Source organism: Lepidochelys kempii, chromosome 18 (assembly GCF_965140285.1).
Source record: "Lepidochelys kempii isolate rLepKem1 chromosome 18, rLepKem1.hap1, whole genome shotgun sequence".
Taxonomy (NCBI): Eukaryota; Metazoa; Chordata; order Testudines; family Cheloniidae; genus Lepidochelys; species Lepidochelys kempii.
Window position 1 is genome coordinate 23,523,271 of NC_136397.1, and position 19,290 is coordinate 23,542,560.

The following is a 19,290-nucleotide window of genomic DNA, read 5'->3' on the forward strand; positions in this document are numbered from 1 at the left end:
TATTATATCAACATGCTGACGCCTCCAAAGCCAAGTGGGATAGTCCGTCTGTAAGGGCAGAATTGATCCTTTACTATTTAACTTTCAAAGGTTACCAGGCACTGGTCCACATCAAAGACAACTTCTCCCTGAATCAGAGATTCATCTATTGCAAAAGGCTACAAATCTCTTTTATCTGCTTCAGAACAGCTCCTAGGCCGAGAGTGATTGTTGGCTTAGGAGAAAGAGACCATTGCCACCAAAAAAAGATGAAGGGCAGTTATCACAAGGCAACAGTTCACTCAGACACCCACTTTTTTTTCCCTGTGGCATTTCTTCCCTCACCACCACCAGACATCCAGCTGTGCCCCCTCCTGCTCAATCTGAGAAGCAGTGGGGGCTCATGGTTACAGCAGTGAACTTTAAGTCAAGATTTCTGGGTTCTATCACAGCTCTGCCATGTGGGAAGCCACTTCTCCCTGCCTGAGAGTTTGCCTCTGTGGGATGCCTGTGATTATATGAAGGGTTGTGAGGCTTCACTCGTTATCATTTCTAAAGTCCTTGGAGACCTCTGGCGTGCCAGAGCGTTGGGATGAGACAGCGGTGTCCTCTACCACCCAACAGGCTGGGGAGTGCTGCAACAATTGGAATCAAAACATCAGAAGGAAACTGGATGCTCTGTGGCTCTCCGACACCCCAACATACCTCTTCCCTGACAAAGGTGTTAAAAAGTGGAGCCATTCGTCCCCAGGATTCTTCCCATCCATTTTTTTTTCCAAGCAATAAAAAATTCCAAAGAAAAGCAAAATGCTTAGTGTAGCCCCTGTTCAGCTAGGCTGTGAAAATGGTCATGAAGACTCTGGTTTATGCATCAAGCCACAATCTGGACAAAATATTGGATAAGGGGATTTTTTTTGAGTGAGAGAGAGGGGGTGTGGAGAGTTCTCCAAGAACTGAGGAGGACACCAGGGTGACAATAACGTTTGCAGTTATATAAACACACTCCATTGGTATTTGTAATTATATAAACTATGGTTTCCTCAAATAAGCCCTTCTCCTATTTACACAAAATCCTCTGCACCGAACAGCCAGCTTGACATCCTCACTCTCAGAAGGGCTGCAACGCAGGAGAAGAGAGGTACTGATGGAAAATGCATGCAGTTCTAACAGCAGAGGTTGAGTTTACTGGGAAATGCTACAGTGGTTTTAAAATAAAATAAAAACCTTTGGCCTACCTCCATCAAAATCAGCCTGAGGGAACCCTGCAGCAAGGGGCAAGCTCGACTCATGCAGGAACTGCAAAGCCTCCTGTTTCCTAAACACCAGACTTGTTCCTTTCTGCCCAGGTTACCTAACACACAGCATGAAAACACCCTCCAATGTGACACAAGCGTCTCTAGTCTTCCTGTCCTCCTTGCCTCAGAAGCCTGATTTAACTGAACAAGGGAAAGGGAGGTTTCAGAGTAACAGCCGTGTCAGTCTGTATTCGCAAAAAGAAAAGGAGTACTCGTGGCACCTTAGAGACTAACCAATTTATTTGAGCATGAGCTTTCATGAGCTACAGCTCACTTCAACGGATGTCACCTGTTACCCCCAACTGGGTATTACCTGAACTCCCCATGGGACACTGAAGAGACTTGCTTCGGTGAGGGAATTCTCTGAGACACTAGTTCAGAGAACAGGGAATTCTTGTAGCTTTATGTATCTGCATGAAACCATGTTCATTTACAGTGTCCCCCCGAGGGGGCAGAAAGGGGCTTTGCTCACTGTACATCTTACGAACCAGCACCTTAGGTCTGACTGGTGATAGGTCAAGCTGGTCAGAACTTGGGATTTTCTCTCCAGAGAAATCTCGGCATTTCAAGTTCGTGTTCTAACTGGAATAAAAACCCCGAACATTCAGAATTTCTTGAAGGTTGAAATTTTTGAAAAAAGTTAGTTTTGTGTCAGTCAAAGAGTTCTATTTTGATACAAGCCAAATGTTTCATTCTGATTTTGACTTATTTTAATTTAGAACATACGTTTCTAAATAAAAAGACATTTTGAAATGAAAAAAACCAACCACCACTCCATCCCAGTGTAGTTCAATTGCTCCATTTTGACTTACTGAAACACTTCAATATTTTTTCTCAAAACAAAATTCTGTCGAAGTCACCACATTCCCGTGGAACGTTTAGATGAAACACCATTTCCCAATGGAACAACTTTCTGTTGGGAAGTTCTGATCAGCACTAGCATTGGCTGCGTAACTAGCTGTGTGGCTGAAGCAGTAATCAGCAGCTCTTTAGGCCTACAGGGTGGTAGGAACAGCCTTAGGCCTCATTTACACACGGCAGCTGCACTGGTTTTAAGTCAGTTTAAGGACTAATATAGCTAAACTGGTGCAAGACCTGGTGTAGATATATTCATCAGTTTAAACCTGGATATATGTGTGACGAAGTGGGACTGTTCTTAATGTTTCCTCTGAATACTGTGGGGGTGCCTCAGTTTCCCCGATTATTTCTTAAGTCTCTAGGTGGTGGGATAAGAGGGTGTAATTGTTGCAGAGCAAAGGGCCAATGTACATAAATGGCCGACACTCTGTCTCCTGCAAAAAGAAAAGGAGTACTTGTGGCACCTTAGAGACTAACCAATTTATTTGAGCATGAGCTTTTGTGAGCTACAGCTCACTTCATCGGATGCATACCGTGGAAACTGCAGTAGACATTATATACACACAGAGACCATGAAACAATACCTCCTCCCACCCCACTGTCCTGCTGGTAATAGCTTATCTAAAGTGATCATCAAGTTGGGCCATTTCCAGCACAAATCCAGGTTTTCTCACCCTCCGCCCCCCCGCCCCCCCACAAACTCACTCTCCTGCTGGTAATAGCCCATCCAAAGTGACCACTCTCTTCACAATGTGTATGATAATCAAGGTGGGTCATTTCCAGCACAAATCCAGGTTCTCTCACTCCCTCACCCCCCTCCAAAAAACCACACACACAAACTCACTCTCCTGGATTTGTGCAGGAAATGGCCCACCTTGATTATCATACACATTGTGAAGAGAGTGGTCACTTTGGATGGGCTATTACCAGCAGGAGAGTGAGTTTGTGTGTGTGTGTGGGGGGGGGGGCGGAGGGTGAGAAAACCTGGATTTGTGCTGGAAATGGCCCAACTTGATGATCACTTTAGATAAGCTATTACCAGCAGGACAGTGGGGTGGGAGGGGGTATTGTTTCATGGTCTCTGTGTGTATATAATGTCTACTGCAGTTTCCACGGTATGCATCCGATGAAGTGAGCTGTAGCTCACGAATGCTCATGCTCAAATAAATTGGTTAGTCTCTAAGGTGCCACAAGTACTCCTTTTCTTTTTGCAAAGACAGACTAACATGGCTGTTTCTCTGAAACTCTGTCTCCTGGCAACTGATGGCCTGGCCCTTCCCCCCTGCAAGGTGAGAGCTAAAGGTGTTGGAGAACAAAGGAATCAGGTGACCTCCTGGCCTGGGACAGGGACAAAGCCCAGAGGAGGAGAAGCTGGAAGAGGAGTCAGTTGGCAGCTGGCTGGGGACAAGGAGTGAAGGGCAGACGTGGTTGTCTGGCTCACTGCCCCCCAAAATGGACCCAGCTGAGGGGTCCTAGTTTCTGTACCTACAAGCTCTGGTTTAGACCATGTTCCTGTCGTCTAATAAACCTTCTGTTTTACTGGCTGGCGGAGAGTCCCGTCTGACTGCGAAGTTGTGGGGCAGGACCCGCTGGCTTTTCCAGGACCCCACATACTCAGGGTTCAGATGATCGCCATATTTGGGGGCGGGAAGGAATTTTCCTCCAGGGCAGATTGGAAGAGGCCCTGGGGTTTTTTCACCTTCCTCTGCAGCGTGGGGCACGGGTCACTTGCTGGAGGATTCTCTGCACCTAAAAATCTTTAAACCACAATTTGAGGACTTCAATAGCTCAGACATAGGTGAGAGGTTTATTGCAGGAGTGGGTGGGTGAGATTCTGTGGCCTGCATTGTGCAGGAGGTCAGACTAGATGATCATAATGGTCCCTTCTGACCTTAATGTCTATGAGAGCATAGCTGGGAATCAATACCCTGCTGCAGTTACAGGCTGCTGCTCACCTCACTGTGTTGGCTTATTTCCTTTCTGGTCAGCACAGAGGAAACCATTCTGTTCCTGGAGTGCTTACATCTTGGAGTGGCCTGGAGGACTCTCTGGTATACTAGAGCCAGAGGGCACACCAACTAGTGAGAGGCAATTCCCAAAAGCTTTGATTAAGCACCCCAAAGTTTGGATGTTTACCTGAATTTCTCTAGCCTCCAAACCTTGCTAATAGCCTCCTTCAGGCATGTCAGTAGCACCAGCCCGGCCAGAAAATGCAGCTATGAACACTGAATATGTTGTAACCTTCTCACACACCAAAAAAAGAGTTCAAATCACATGTCCGATTTCACCTGAGCTGGTGCATTCATCCCTAAAGAGAGGCTCTGTTTTCTAGTACCTGGTGAAGGAAGCACTCTCCTAACTGCAAGGCTTAAGTGCATGAGTCAAACCTCCCTGGCCTCTTCCAAACTTCCAGAGCAGTAGAAACGAAAGCTGATTGGTCCTGCTTTGAGCAGGGGGTTGGACTAGATGACCTCCTGAGGTCACTTCCAACCCTGATATTCTATGATTCTATGAACAGCACAAATGGCCCTTCAGTGTTTTGCCTTTTTGCAAGAGGAATGTCTGGCGCCAGCTAGGCCAACATTACTTTTAAAATGGAAAACTTCTAAATTATGCATCTTGCAGTACAGCCGTATCTGCTCTGAGCCTCCTCTGGCTTCAATCTGTAGGACCCTGGACAGATTTAGTGGCCCAGATTGCACAGCTTCACACAAACATGAATGATTCTCAACCTTGGAAGACCTTATTGTATTGATTTGGTATTATTTTTGAAATGTTTCCATTCTGAAGACTAACACAGCATCTTTTTATTAAACAGCTTTGCTCCATGTGGGTGAACTCAGAGTCCTACTGCTGAGTTCAGTGACCATAGTCAGTTTTTACTGCTTTTTAGTCCATTAATCCTTGCCCAAGCCCGGAAGCTACACAGCAGTGAGGCAGCCCCAGAGCCCTAGCCGGAGTTGGCTGGCACGGGCCAGCTGTGGGTGTCTAGCTGCTGTGTAGACACATCCAACACTGACAGGCATGCGGAGCTGCTCCCCACAGCAATGGCACCAGGGTCACTAAATCAGCCACTGGGGGGACCTGTTTCCAAACTGTCCAGTTAAAGGGGCCAAAGAGCTGTGGAAATTTACACCCAGAGTTAAAACAGAGGGTTTGTTTCGGGTACAAAAGGTTGAAAGGCATTTGCAAGGAAGTCATGGAGTGATATGGGGAGGGGCAGTGCCTGGAAGGTGAGTTATGGTGCTTGCAAGGGTCAGAAAGGCAAAGATTTCCAAAAGAGCTTTTACGTTAGCAGCAACAATAACTGAATGATCCCTCCCTCTGCAGTGCCAGGAAATCAGCGTGGAGAAAAGATGTGCTCTCCAGAGAGAGTCCAGCCCCGGAGACTGGTTTGAAAAGGAAAACTGGGAGACCAGGGCTGACCTGGGTCACTGAGTAGGAGTGAGGCTCTGGGGACATTTAGGGGAGAGGTAAGTAGCCTGAAAACAGGGCTGGGCTGTTTCTATCCCAGCTGCAAGCCCAAGGAGGACACATCAGTTAATTGCCTCAACTCCAGCTCTGAGGAAAGTAGACAACGAAGCCAATGGAAATGGGCAAAAGGGAGTTTGGGAGAACACTGAGGTAGCTGGGACCATGGTGTCAAGGCTTGTCTAGACAAACAGCAGGCGGGGCTGTAAATCAACTCCCACAAGCCCACCGGACACTGTCTATCTATGTGGCACCTGCTGTCACGCACTCAAGAGTTCCCTAATGTGCACTGATCTCCTCCCCTTTGAAGCAGTGCACACAAGGGAACTTTTAGTGGACAACGCACAGTCCACATAGTGTGCGGCACAGTCAAGCGCCACAGATTTACACCCCATCTTGCCACACCCTGTTAGTCTAGATGAGCACCCAGAAACTAAACTCCACACAGCACCAGGCCCAGAGCAGAGATTCTGGAGCAGCTTCCAGTGCAGCGTGCATTACAAACAGGAACTGGCATTTCCACCTGAAAGCCATTTTGGATTCCGGCTGACAGCTCTGCTCCTCCACTCCGCTGCGAGGACGGATTAGTGAGAGACAGCGATGTTCTATGCCCGTCATCCCTGAACCATCAAGGAAGAAAAGGCAGAGCTGCCAACAGTGCACAAGTAAACAATGCGTCAGACCTTTTTCTTCCCTTCCCAGTGGTGCGAGTAAGCCGGTACGGTCAGGTACACTGCACCATTGAGACATTTACTGCCGGTACGCCATACTGGGAAGACATTCCTTATCTGCTGAACACCGCAGGGCTCTCCCAGGAACCGCAGTGGCGAAAGGAGCAGAACATGGGGCCGCTGGGCAGCCCCACACCAGCTCCTCCGGCAGGCTGTACCGCCCCCAGACAGGAGAGAGGGTTGCGTGGAAGGGCTGGGGGCAGTACAGCCACGCCGGAGGAGCTGCTGGCGTGGGGCTGCCCGGCGGCCCCACGTTCTGCTCCTTTCGCCGCTGCGGTGTGGCAGATACCGATTTCTATCCGTGGATATCCGCATCCGCAGGTATCAATCTGTATCCGCGCAGGGCTCTAGTCACGGAACAATTTTTGTGAAGGAGGGGAGGGGCACAAAGGGCAAGTGCCCCTCCCCAGGCTCAAGTGACCCCACCGGCCCAGGCGGGGAGAGGGAAGAGTGGGGCCAGAGCCTCTCCCCTTCCAGCCACGCTGCCCGGTGTGGTGCCGTACTGCTGCGCTGCACCGGGCAGCATCCAGGAGTGGCTCTGGGGCCTGGCCACTAGGAAGAGCAGCCAAATGCCAAGGGGAGCCGGTGCAGTGGGAGGACAGTGCCCCCCCCCTTTAGCTGGTTCCCCCCTTTGTGTCCCTCCCATGAGTCACCATGCTGGTAAGAGTTAAATTCTACTTCCACCACTGCCCCTTCCCCATCTAGGGTGGGATTGCTCCTCTCATCTGTTAGTTATTCTGAGGAGGAGAGCAGCTTTGCTCTGCAGGCTGCAGCCAGGAATCAAGATGTGCTTTGGGTGGGTGATGCTGACAATTCGATTTAAAGAATAGAATAGTGGTTCTCATTTTTAGCTTATCCACCTGCTAGTTAAAACCAGATGGTGCTGCTTTCAATTCCTGCTCCCTCTCCCCCACCCCAGAGGGCAAGCACCGAGAGCCGTCTGCAAGCTGGGGAGGGGGCTCTGCGGAGAAAGTGGCTGCAGTTGACAGGAGAGATCAGTTCGTCTATGCCAGGCCCCAGAGACCTTGCATGAGAAACATCTTTTCATGCGAAACTGCAGGGACCTTTGTCTTTTTTTGCTTGTTAAAGAAGGGGCAAACACTTCTAGGTTTTGCTAAAAGATCAATTGTCCCATTCTCACTGCTACAAATTAAACTCCTGAATCAAAACAAAAGCCTTGAAACAACAGAACACACCGCGAGGGAGCTTAAAAAATGATCCAACTTGTAACTCGACGTGCCTCCCGGTTGTTGCCTGGCAAAGGCCCAGAGAGAAGTTTACTCTATTAGTGTTTAAGGAACAACATTTGAAACATTGCCACAATCTGAAAAAAAAACAAAAAACAAAAAAAAACACAACATCCCTGAAGCAGATCATAACAACACTGAAATAATTCTTCCCACAAGGACTCTAGAAACAAGTTCAAACAACATCAGTCTCTCCTTGGCAAAATTCTCTCTGTCCTAGCGTTCACATTGTTGGGTGTTCGCAGTTTGTGCTAACAGAAGGTAGACACACACACACGTATAAACTAAAGGAAAATTTCATTTTTTCCTATTTTGAAATCGCTAAAAGGAAGACATTTAAGGCAACTGGATTCCTGAGTCACATTAAAAACTCTGTAGCTCCCTAAAATAGGAAAAAGCCTGGCAGGAAAAGTGGGATGGGCGAAGAATGTTCCAGTTCAATAATTTATCAGTGTCTCCACTGTTTTCTTTTGAAACAACACATGCTTGGAATAGCTTTGTTGTTCTGTCTGTACTGTTTGACAAAAGGGGAGCCCAAACTTCATCACTATCCACTTTTATTTCTCATCTAAGCTTAATATATACTAAAATATTTCACACTGATTAGTTTACTACACCACAGAAGTTGTTAAAGTTCTAAATGATCTCTCTGTTTTATTATAAATGTGTTGAACCAAAACTTGATGGAGAGCCTGACTGAGGTACTAACGGCTTAGTTTTTGGGGATTTTTTAAAATTAATAAATGGTGCAAGAGAAAATGTAAAGATCATTAAGTGTCTGAAAATTACATCATTGCAAGCTCTTTCCATTTCCCTGGCTACTGCCCACACATCTCCTGCCCCATTAGCAGCAGCCAGGTGCACAGGGAGAATATACACCTGGACCATGTCATATTTTCAGCCTTTGCAAAGAGCATCTTTTCAACACAGGTTGTTATGAACACAGAAAGAGACACCAGAAAGTTTTATTCAGATAAGAAAAAGGATTTAGTTAAGCAAAGGCAGACTATGGATAAAACCACATAAGCTTACATAATAGCTAGATTATGTGTGGCCATTACTAACTCCTGTCACCTTCAAATCAGCCAAGCTAGCTAGTGTTCCTGACTGCACATTAATTCAGTAACACTGTCCTACATTTCATCTGTGCACTTGTGAGAGTTTGCATATACTCACCCAGCATCCAATGGGGAAAATGAGTCATTCTGTAGCATATTCATATTGTCTCATCAGCATTTTTAAACTTTTTTTTTTAACCTTGACTAACCACAAGTTAACATAAGTCAATGTCCAGAATGGTTTCAGGTTTCTAAGCTTTGGAATAGCAGGTCTTTGCGTTTCTGCTTATATATCCGCTGGCTAATGATTTAGGGAGAATGACATGGTGAATTAAATGCACAGTCCTTAGCCAAGCTGTGTGACGAGAGACAGGGTTACTGCATGTAAGAACTCAGAGGAAAACACCGAGGAAAGGAGAGGAATCACTTCATAAGGTGGGCACAAACGATATGCATTTTAATACAAAGAACCTCAGTTATGAACACCTCGGGAATGGAGGTTGTTTGTAACTCTGAACAAAACGTTATGGTTCTTTCAGAAGTTTACAACTAAACATTGATTTAATACAGCTTTGAAACTTTACTATGCAGAAGAAAAATCATGCTTTTAGCCATCTTAGTTTAAATGAAATAAGTATTTTCCTTACTTTGTCAATTTTTTTTTAAACTTTCCTTTTTTTAGTACTTTATGTTAACACAGTGCTGTCCTGTACAGTATTTGCTTTTGGGGGGGGGGGTCTAATGCCTGACTGCATACTTCTGGTTCCAAATGAGGTGCTAGATCAGTTTGCAACTCTGAGGTTCTACTATATGGCTAAATGTAAATGGACACAAATGGAAACAGAGTGTAGGCCGTCCTTTAAAGATGGACATCTCTATCCTGGGAAGCAGTGACTCTGGTAAAGTTTTGAGGTGGTGGTGTATGGTTAATAAGCTGAACATGAGTTTCCAATGTGACGCTATGGCCAAAAGGGCTAACGCAATCCTGGGATGCATCAGCAGGAAAACCTGGAGGAGTAGACAGTATGCAGTGGTGTTGTAGCCATGTCGGTCACAAGATATTAGAGAGACAAGATGGGGATATTTTTTATTGGACCAACTTCTGTTGGAGAGAGAGAGACAAGATTTCAAGGAGAAATTACTTTACCTCTGTATTTGTCACTGTTGCAACCGCTGCTAGAATCCTGTGTCCAGTTCCGGTGTCCACAATTCAAAAAGGATGTTGGTAATTGAAGGGGGCTCAAAGAATAGCCACGAGATGAGTTAAAGGGTTAGAAAACCTGCTTATAGCAGGGGTTCTCAACCTTCTTCTTTCTGAGGCCTCCCTCAACATGCTAGAAAAACTCCAGGGCCTAGCGGGGGTGCGGTGGTGGAACACTCGGGGCTCCGGGCCATGTGTGGGACCCTGAGGCATAGGCATAGTTTGACTTCTATTTTGGGGCAGGGGCAAGGGCTGGCGGGGCTCTGGCCAGCTCTGCACACCGGGGTCCAAGGAAGCAGCACCACCTCCACCCCCTGGCTCACCTGAGCAGACCACCCACCTGTCTGGGGCTATGTGCCAGTGACTACTCCCGAAGGGCTCTGCTGTGCCCAGAGCTGCCCGGGCAGCTCTGACTGTCTGCGTGAGCAGTCAAAGGGGGCTGGGAGCTGAGGAGCAGCCACAACCCCGGGCACCAGCAGCAGATGGGGGAATGCCACGGCTGTCCACTCCATGGCACCACCAGCCAGAGGAGTAGCTGCCCCACACTGCCTGGCTCCAGCTTTCTGCCTAGGACCTGGCCAGAGGGTGGGACCTGAGGGAGAGGAGGAGGATGTGGAGGAGGAATGCCCCACTCTGGGTGAGGCACTGCAGTTTGGGGGAGCAACACCTTTTTGCCCCCTCAACTCTGCCCACTGGCTCAAGGTTTCTTCCCATGTCAGGTTTTCAGCCCTCCCCACTCTGCTCCTGGCTCGTAGAGGGGGAACTCGGGGTTTCAGCCCCATGCCACTCCAGGCGGCAGGGAAGGGCAGGGGGAGAGCTCGGGGCTTCAGCCCCACTGAGGGAGAGGGCGCATCGGGTCTTGGGGCTTCAGCCCCACACTGCTCCTCGCTTCAGCCCCACTCAGGGCACCGGGTTTCAGCAGCAGGGCTCCACAGACCCCCTGAAAGAGCTCACGGACCCCCGGTTGAGAACTGCTGCCTTATAGTGACTAAATTCCTTGAGTCTAGCTACTCAGCTTAAAGCGAAGGTTAAAGGGTGACTTGATTATAGTCTATAAGTACCAACATGGGGAACAAATATTGAATAATGGACTCTTCAATCTATTAGAGAAAGGTCTAACTCAACCAATGGCTGGAAGTTGAAGGCATAAATTTTTAACAGTGAGGGTAATTAAGCATTGGGACAATTTACCACAATCACAAGGAGTAATGGTCTCAAGTTGCAGTGGGGGAGATTTAGGTTGGATATTAGGAAAAACTTTTTCACTAGGAAGGTGGTGAAACACTGGAATGCGTTACCTAGGGAGGTGGTGGAATCTCCCTCCTTAGAAGTTTTTAAGGTCAGGCTTGAGAAAGACCTGGCTGCAATGATTTCGTTGGGGATTGGCCCTGCTTTGAGCAGGGGGTTGGACTAGATGGCCTCCAGAGGTCCCTTCCAATTCTATGATTCTATGGTGGAATCTCCACCACTGGCAAATTTTAAATCAAGATTGGACATTTTTCTAAAAGAAGATCTGCTCTAGGATTTCTGTGGGAGAAGTTCTCTGGCCTGTGCTATACAGAAGGTCAGACTAGATGGTCATGATGGTCCCCTCTGGCCTTGGAATCTATTAATTATTGAAAGTGCATCTAAGAAGGTACAACTAGGAGCAAAGAGATGAAGTTAGGAATGGAAAACCCAGGCTCTGAATTTTCCGTTTCCTGAGAGGCCTATTGGACTTCAAATCAGGCCCGCAAGGAAAGTACTAGATGCTGCATTGTTCAATCCAATTAGAAACAGTAATGGAAAAGCACTTGTGACGACACTGCAGAAAACATTCTTACATGGGCTGGAAGGCAGATGAAATTATCGAACAGATCTTCTCCACTGGTAGCTCCTGCTGGTTTTCAGAGTTGCAATGGACACAGCAACTTAATCGCAGGTAAGAAAGTTCAAGATACAGGACTGGGGAAAAAAACCCTGAAAAGGACAAGGAGTTAAAACTGAGTGTTCCCAGTGGGCTGGGAAACAAGGGGCAGTCCAACGTTCAAATGCTATTCCATGGCCTCACCACCAAAATGTACACATCCGGGATTCATACATTGCAGAGATTATCCACACGCAACACGCCGTGTCTCAGCTTTCATTAGCAATACTATTTATCCCAAGCATGAGGGAGGCCCTTACCTAGATGCTAACATCTGTAGGCGGCTACATGTAATTCCAGCTTTTACTATTCCAGACGCAGTGATGCCAGTGAAACATGCAGTAGAAAGTTACAGAACTCAACTTCCACCAAGGAGAGAAGCCCTACATGGAATTGTGGCCTCACGCACCATGCGCCTTCATTACATTTTCCATTGCACAGTTAAGCTGCAGACTATTATTATGGGTTAGTTCCTTGCCAAGTGCCTTTCTCCTCCCAGCAATTCTGGTACTAATGCAAGAACGTTTATGTCAAGATAATGGGGACATTTTTTTCACGCTCTTGATACTCAACTTTTTTAAGTCACCTTGGGGATAGACCAAGCCTGGAAAAGTTATAAGCACCTGAAAGTGACTGAGTTAAAACAGAAACAGACTGATGGACAGTGCTACCAACATGCAGCTACTCAGGGGGGGTGGAGCACCGCAGCTGACTAGCACAGCACCTGCTACATGCCAACAGAAGGAGGCAACGTTTTGGCTGAAGTCACTGGAACAGACCCCTCCTTTTACAGTGCCCTACAACAGTGACCATCCACAAAGAGTAGGCAAGACCTTGGGATTCCCAGAGCCCTCACCCCACGGTCAGTAAGAGTCACACCTGCAGACTGCTGTTACCGCTGTCTAAGAGATGGATCACTTTCTGCCACTGAAAGAAAAGGGCCTGGGTTTTGTTTTCTTCTTTAAGGTCTCCCTGGAACACCCCCCACAGAAAGCTGCAGGGAACTCCAGGGCAGCTGCCATGGAGCCATGAAGGGCAGAGTCTGTCCGGCCTGGAGGACTCCTTAAAAACAACATAGGAACATTATTACAGAGCATAAATCAGGCTAATGGGCATGAAGCAGCCCTGCGAAGAAAGGCTTTAGCTTCCAGGGTTGAGAATTGGTTCCATCCATTATGCTCAGAATGTGCTGAGAGACTTAGGGACTGGAGATAAATTGCCAACAGAAACTAAGTACGGTACTTTCATTTGGAAAAAAAGTAAATAGCAGCATTCACTTCATTTTGAAGACTGAAAAAGCAATAATCCCTAGTTCTTATCTAGCACTTTTCATCAGTAGATCTCAAAGTGCTTTACAAAGGAGGTCAAGATCACTATCCCCATTGTACAGATGGGGAAACTGAGGCACAGAGCAACATGACTTGCCCAGTGTTACCAGGCGGCCAGTGACACAGCCAGGATTTGAACCCAGGTCTCAAGTTCCCATCCAGTGCTCTATCTTCTAGGCCAGTGGCACCCAAACTTTATTGGTTCACGTCCCATCTTCTTAAACTACTGTTGGGAAGTGAATGGATGGAACATCAAGCTCACGTACCACCAGTGGGATACGAGTCCCTACTCTACACCACTCTAGATACCTAATGCAGTATTTTATAAAGCTTGAGTTGACCTCAAAAGTTAAAGAGGGTTTCCCGTTAATACCCCCCCCCAGATGTGGGACATGGTATGCAATGGGAGGGCACTATTATTCACAGAGAAGACTTTTAAAATGCAGATAATTCCTGCATTAGCGTAAGAACAAAAAGGGAGGTGCCTACAAGAGCAACTGCAGAAGCTAGATTTTAGCTACACTAGCCCAGGGGCTTCTGAGACTGAAGGGTTTCCTCATCTGTGCTACATTGATGACATCCTCATCATCTGGACCCATGGCAAAGAAGCCCTTGAGGAATTCCACCATGATTTCAACAATTTCCATCCCACCATGGATGGTTGATCCACCATCAACCTCAGCCTGGACCAGTCCACACAAGAGATCCACTTCCTGGATGCTACGGTGCTAATAAAGCAATGGTCACAACCACCACCCTATACCGGAAATCTACTGACTGCTATGCTTACCTACATGCCTCCAGCTTTCATCCAGACCACAGCACACGATCCATTGTCTGCAGCCAAGCTCTATGATACAACTGCATTGCTCCAACCCCTCAGACAGAGACAAACACCTACAAGATCTCTATCAAGCGTTCTTACAACTACAATACCCACCTGCTGAAGTGAAGAAACAGATTGATAGAGCCAGAAGAGTTCCCAGAAGTCACCTACTACAGAACAGGCCCAACAAAGAAAATAATAGAACGCCACTAGCCGTCACCTTCAGCCCCCAACTAAAACCTCTCCAATGCATCATCAAGGATCTACAACCTATCCTGAAGGACGACCCATCACTCTCACAAATCTTGGGAGACAGGCCAGTCCTTGCCTATAGACAGCCCCCCAACCTGAAGCAAATACTCACCAGCAACCGCACACAACAAAAACACTAATCCAGGAACCTATCCTTGCAACAAAACCCGTTGCCAACTGTGGCCACATATCTATTCAGGGGACACCATCATAGGGCCTAATCACATCAGCCACACTATCAGAGGCTCATTCACCTGCACATCTACCAATGTGATAGATGCCATCATGTGCCAGCAATGCCCCTCTGCCATGTACATTTGCCAAACCGGACAGCCTCTACGTAAAAGAATAAATGGACACAAATCAGGCATCAAGAATTGTAACATTCAAAAACCAGTTGGAGAACACTTCAATCTCTCTGGTCACTTGATTACAGACCTAAAAGTTGCAATATTACACACAAAAACCTTCAAAAACAAACTCCAATGAGAGACTGCTGAATTGGAATTAATTTGAAAACTGGAACCCATTAACTTAGGCTTGAATAAAGACTGAGTGGATGGGTCATTACACAAAGTAAAACTATTTCCCCATGTTTATTTTTCCCCCCTCCTGTTCCTCACACGTTCTTGTCAACTGCTGGAAATGGCCCACCTTGATCATCACTACAAAAGGTTTTTCTCTCTCCTGCTGGTTAATAGCTCACTTTACCTGATCACTCTCCTTACAGTGTGTATGGTAAAACCCATTGTTTCATGTTCTCTGTGTATATACATCTCCCCACTGTATTTTCCACTGAATGCATCCAATGAAGTGAGCTGTAGCTCACGAAAGCTTGTGCTCAAATAAATTTGTTAGTCTCTAAGGTGCCACAAGTCCTCCTTTTCTTTTTGCTGATACAGAAAGTATGTATGGTTTCAGAGTAACAGCCGTGTTACTCTGTATTCGCAAAAAGAAAAGGAGTACTTGTGGCACCTTAGAGACTAACCAATTTATTAATCAATAAATTGGTTAGTCTCTAAGGTGCCACAAGTACTCCTTTTCTTTTTGAGAAAGTATGTATGTGGCTCCATCTGTCCCTTAATCACTGGGCACCAAATCTGGAACAATGGCCTCAATAAAAAGGCTATCAAGGGGGAAGCAGTAGGATGAAAAGGGGCCCACCTGTTCTTAGTGCAGGAAAACATTTCATATACACAATTAGATCCCACACCATTAGCTTAGCCAAAAGCTTGTGTATCCCAAATCTATGGTCAGGCCTGGGTTGTAGAGAAAACCCCACCATGACTCAAAGACCTCTATCCAAAGGCCTTTGTGGAGAAGTATTGCATTGTACACCGTTCTCCAGGCTGTGCAGAAGAAACCCTTGGTATGACAAGTCAAATAACTAACCTTAGTGCTGCCCCAGTTGCTACACGGCTTCAGGATACTGCTCAGTCCATTTGTAGGTCACATTTCATTTGTGTTCCCAGTTAGATGGGCTAGGATGAACGTCCCAATGAATGGGTAGGTAAGAGTGATCTGTAGGTCTGTTCAAACATGTTTGCCCCAGGTAGCCCTTTCATCAAGGAAACATTCACATGCAGTGGGTTCGTGAGGGTCTAAGCAAAGCTTTGCCCCCTTCCCCTCCGCCACTTCACTGATCAGAATGCCACTTGCAACTTTTGCACATGAAGATCTGAATAGTCTGTGCTTTCCTAGAACTTTTAAGCACAAAACAGGTTGGTAAAGTGCACGCAAGGATAGAACTAACCAGGCCATCTGAACAACAAAAGTGAGCTTCTGTCAGTTATTCACCCTACTGCTATTCTGATTCTCTCTGAATCGCTATCCCTGCTCTGAATCCAAAGAACGTCGAAGTTACTGACCTGCTAAAGGCAGATGCAACTGCCACCCATGCAAAGAAAGAGACCCTCCAGCAAGATATATCATCAGTAAAAGTGATATATCAGCCCCAGCCTTTCCTTAAGGGCAACCATTTTGGCTTGTGCTCATGCAGGATAAGGCCCAGTTCTCCCTTATGCACTGCGCATGCATTATCTGAGAAGGTTGTTGCATCTTAGTCCAAGGTCATTCAGGAGATGAGCCAAGAGAATTTGAAACATTTTTGAAAGATGTTCTATATTACAAAGGCTCACAAATCTCACAGCTTTCCCCCTTGTTCCTTTGTATGGATTTCCCTTGGCGTGCGGACATGTGGCCATATACTGGGTGGCTGGGAATTCAGCTCTTCCACTGAACTGTATAGCACTACTCATTGACAAGGCAGCGCCTGCCTTTAAGCACCAACAATTATGGTTTGCTTTGTTCTCTCCCTAAGAACAGCAACAAAATCAGCGGTCTCTGCTTCCCTCCTTCCTACTGGAAAAGTTCTCCATAATTTAGAGCCAGACCTTCTCATTAGCACATCACTGCTAATTCCCTGTCACAGTCCTCTGAAGCCCTGCAAAGCTCTCAGCTCCTACACCATTAACTCATTACCACACTGATTAACAAGCACACCTTTGGAGAAAACTGAGCTATTAGCAGCTCACTGATTAGTTCACCTCTGTCGAAGCTGAGTATTACTGAGAATGGCAGCTCCCTGCCTTGTGCTGCTCACACGGAGCATATGTGGAGCTTTGGGTTTTGGTGCAGAAGAGAATTTACTCACTCATCCCCAGGCGTAGATTGAGCCAGCTCCGAGGGGGGGGAACCATACTTGGTCAAGACCGAGTTCATAGTCTTCAGTGTGTGGCGGGGCAGCAAGGGACCCTGGCTGCACGCTCCAGCAGTTCCTGCAGGAGAAAGGACCCCCGTTAACACAGTAAGGGGTACTGCACACAATAGACTCCTCGAAGCAGAGCGGATGCCCAGAGAGCTGCTCAGGGATCTGCTCACTGCAGGAAGAGTTCACTCCACTGCTCTCCTCCCCAACCCACACTGGAGAGAGCTTGCTTTCTTGAGCTGCTCCACTGACACGAAAAGCAACATGTGTTTGGCCTCTGCCAGTTCGTTTCTTCCCAGACCTGGAGCCCCTCGGGTGCTGTATATTTTAGTGTCGGCTTCTCAGAGCCACGCACTTCACTTGCCTTCTCATTTGGGTTTCCTGACTTCCCTTCTCCACCAGTTGTAACGCCCCCTCCCCCTACCGTTCTCTCCCCCTCTGCAGTTCAGCCACCATCAGCCTCCAGACCGCACAGCCTCCCACCACTTGCCAGGTAGGGAGGATTTGACATTTCGCAGCTGAACTTCGCCAAACCTGCTCCCCCCAGATATTTTCATCCTCCACTGAAGCGGAGCCCCAGCCCCTTTCAAAAACCCAAACCACAGACCACTGAGCATCACAACAGCAGTAGGATGGGTTGCCACAGCAACCCAGCTGCTCAGAGGCAGAGAAGCAGCATAGTGCCCCTTGTTCCACCCTCCCTCCATTCAGACATGAGGCTCTGTCAGCTCTGACATCACAGACACAGAGCAGACGTCCCTTTCACAACTGCAAGTTTGTTTCCTTTCTGCTCCCCTGCCCGCCCTTGTTTTGCTAGCAAGCCTTGGCTATACCTTTAACTTGGCAGGGTCGCTCTGAGGAGGCCCTGTGCTTCACAGGAGATTTTTTCCCTTTCTGAACAGATGGCCCCCATATTTGTTTTAGCCACTGTTCAGGCTAGTTTGTCATCCAAGTCTTTCCTGTACTGCCAGACCCAGCCATATGGGGAGAATTAAGACTGGATTAAGTTAAAGCTTTAACTCTTTAACAGGCAGCAGCTCAGCACAGACTGTCCCAGGCCCTTTTCGGATCCATGTTTTCCAGTAAAATCAATCCCTATTTCATTCACAGGTACACACACATTTCGGAAGTGTTACTGTCATATGTGAATTTCCTAAAGAACTAGATGAAAGCATTTCTTGAGTTATTCATAGCTGCTATGTTATCGCAGCCCAAGAACCTGAAACTCTGAACAATACCACATCCTTCCTCCTTTAGGAGCCTAAGTGTGACCTGAGTCAAGAAGTTTGCAAATCGGATACAAGTCCCAAAGATTCCAGATTTTGCTTCTCAGAAAGACAACTTAGTCTCACTGAGGTCACATAGGACTGGAAGGCACCTCTTGGGTCACCAAGTTCAGTCCCCTGCTATTGCCCATAAACCCCTCCTTTAATCAATGTATTGTCTCCATGCTTCCCAAACACCAAACCGAGAGTTAGGAGGAGACTGTGGGCTTGCCTGCACTGGGAAGTTTACTGTTGTTACCAACAGGTTTAAGCCAAACCAGTCCTAAAAACAGTTTAACTGCAAATGTAGACAGGGCCAACCTGTCTTCAGCACCTTTTGAAAAGATGCAGTTGAAAGCCACAAGCAATTTTTTTAGTGTAGACAAATTAAGACCCCATTTACCAAAGATTGTTCCTTAGACACTGTTTCTAGATCCAGTAAACAGCTCTCCAAAGTGAGATGACAAGTTACTAGCCAGCATTTAAGCTTTTAAGTCTACTGTAACCAAACCTTTACTCAACAATCTGAAAGAATTAGCACCCCAAATTGAGGGCTATGAAGTATTTACTCTACCTTCAAACCATATCATATTCCACTAATTGCCCATGGTCCAGCACTTCTCAGAGGAAGCAGAACTTAGCGGGACAACGTTGTTACTGCTAGTGGTACATGTACATGACAAGTTTATCCCTATTCCATTAACATTTTAGCCTCCAACATCACCAGTTGATTTAGAAAGATGTGGGTAGTTAGATGCAGTAGAATCAAATCTCTCCCCAAAATACACATTTGGATACTTTCAGGCTTAAGTAAAAATAATACCCAGGCACCAAAGACAGAATAAACCAAGATAAAGGTTATTGTTAACCAGAACATTTTCTCAATAGTGTTCTAGAAGCAGTAAGTCTATTGACATTGCCTATTGCCACCAGAACAGTTCCAGCTTTATCCTGGAGTTTCACTGGATTGGAGATGCAAGCTGTCTACACTCTTAGCAAGCTTAGGTGAAGTCTATTAGTCACTTCTCTCCCCATCAGGTTTTCTATAGCACCCACCACTAAGTGCCCTCTCAATCTGATGTAGCTTTAGCTATGGCAATTCAAGGCCACAACATTTGACAAGTGACCCGACTCCCTCTAGTGGCCTTATTTGGCAAGTTATACAC

General features: G+C 46.7%; 1 protein-coding gene across 1 annotated transcript in view; it reads right to left on the bottom strand.

Moving 5' to 3' along the window:
* The window catches only part of PLEKHG5 (pleckstrin homology and RhoGEF domain containing G5), a 126,242-nt gene extending 109,367 nt beyond the window's left edge, over window positions 1-16,875 (bottom strand). The window contains exon 1 of the mRNA XM_073316944.2: window positions 16,806-16,875. Coding sequence (XP_073173045.1) covers window positions 16,806-16,851 — 46 coding nt within the window. The 5' untranslated portion in view covers window positions 16,852-16,875. The remainder of the gene's footprint in view (window positions 1-16,805) is intronic.
* Window positions 16,876-19,290: the final 2,415 nt, after the last annotated feature.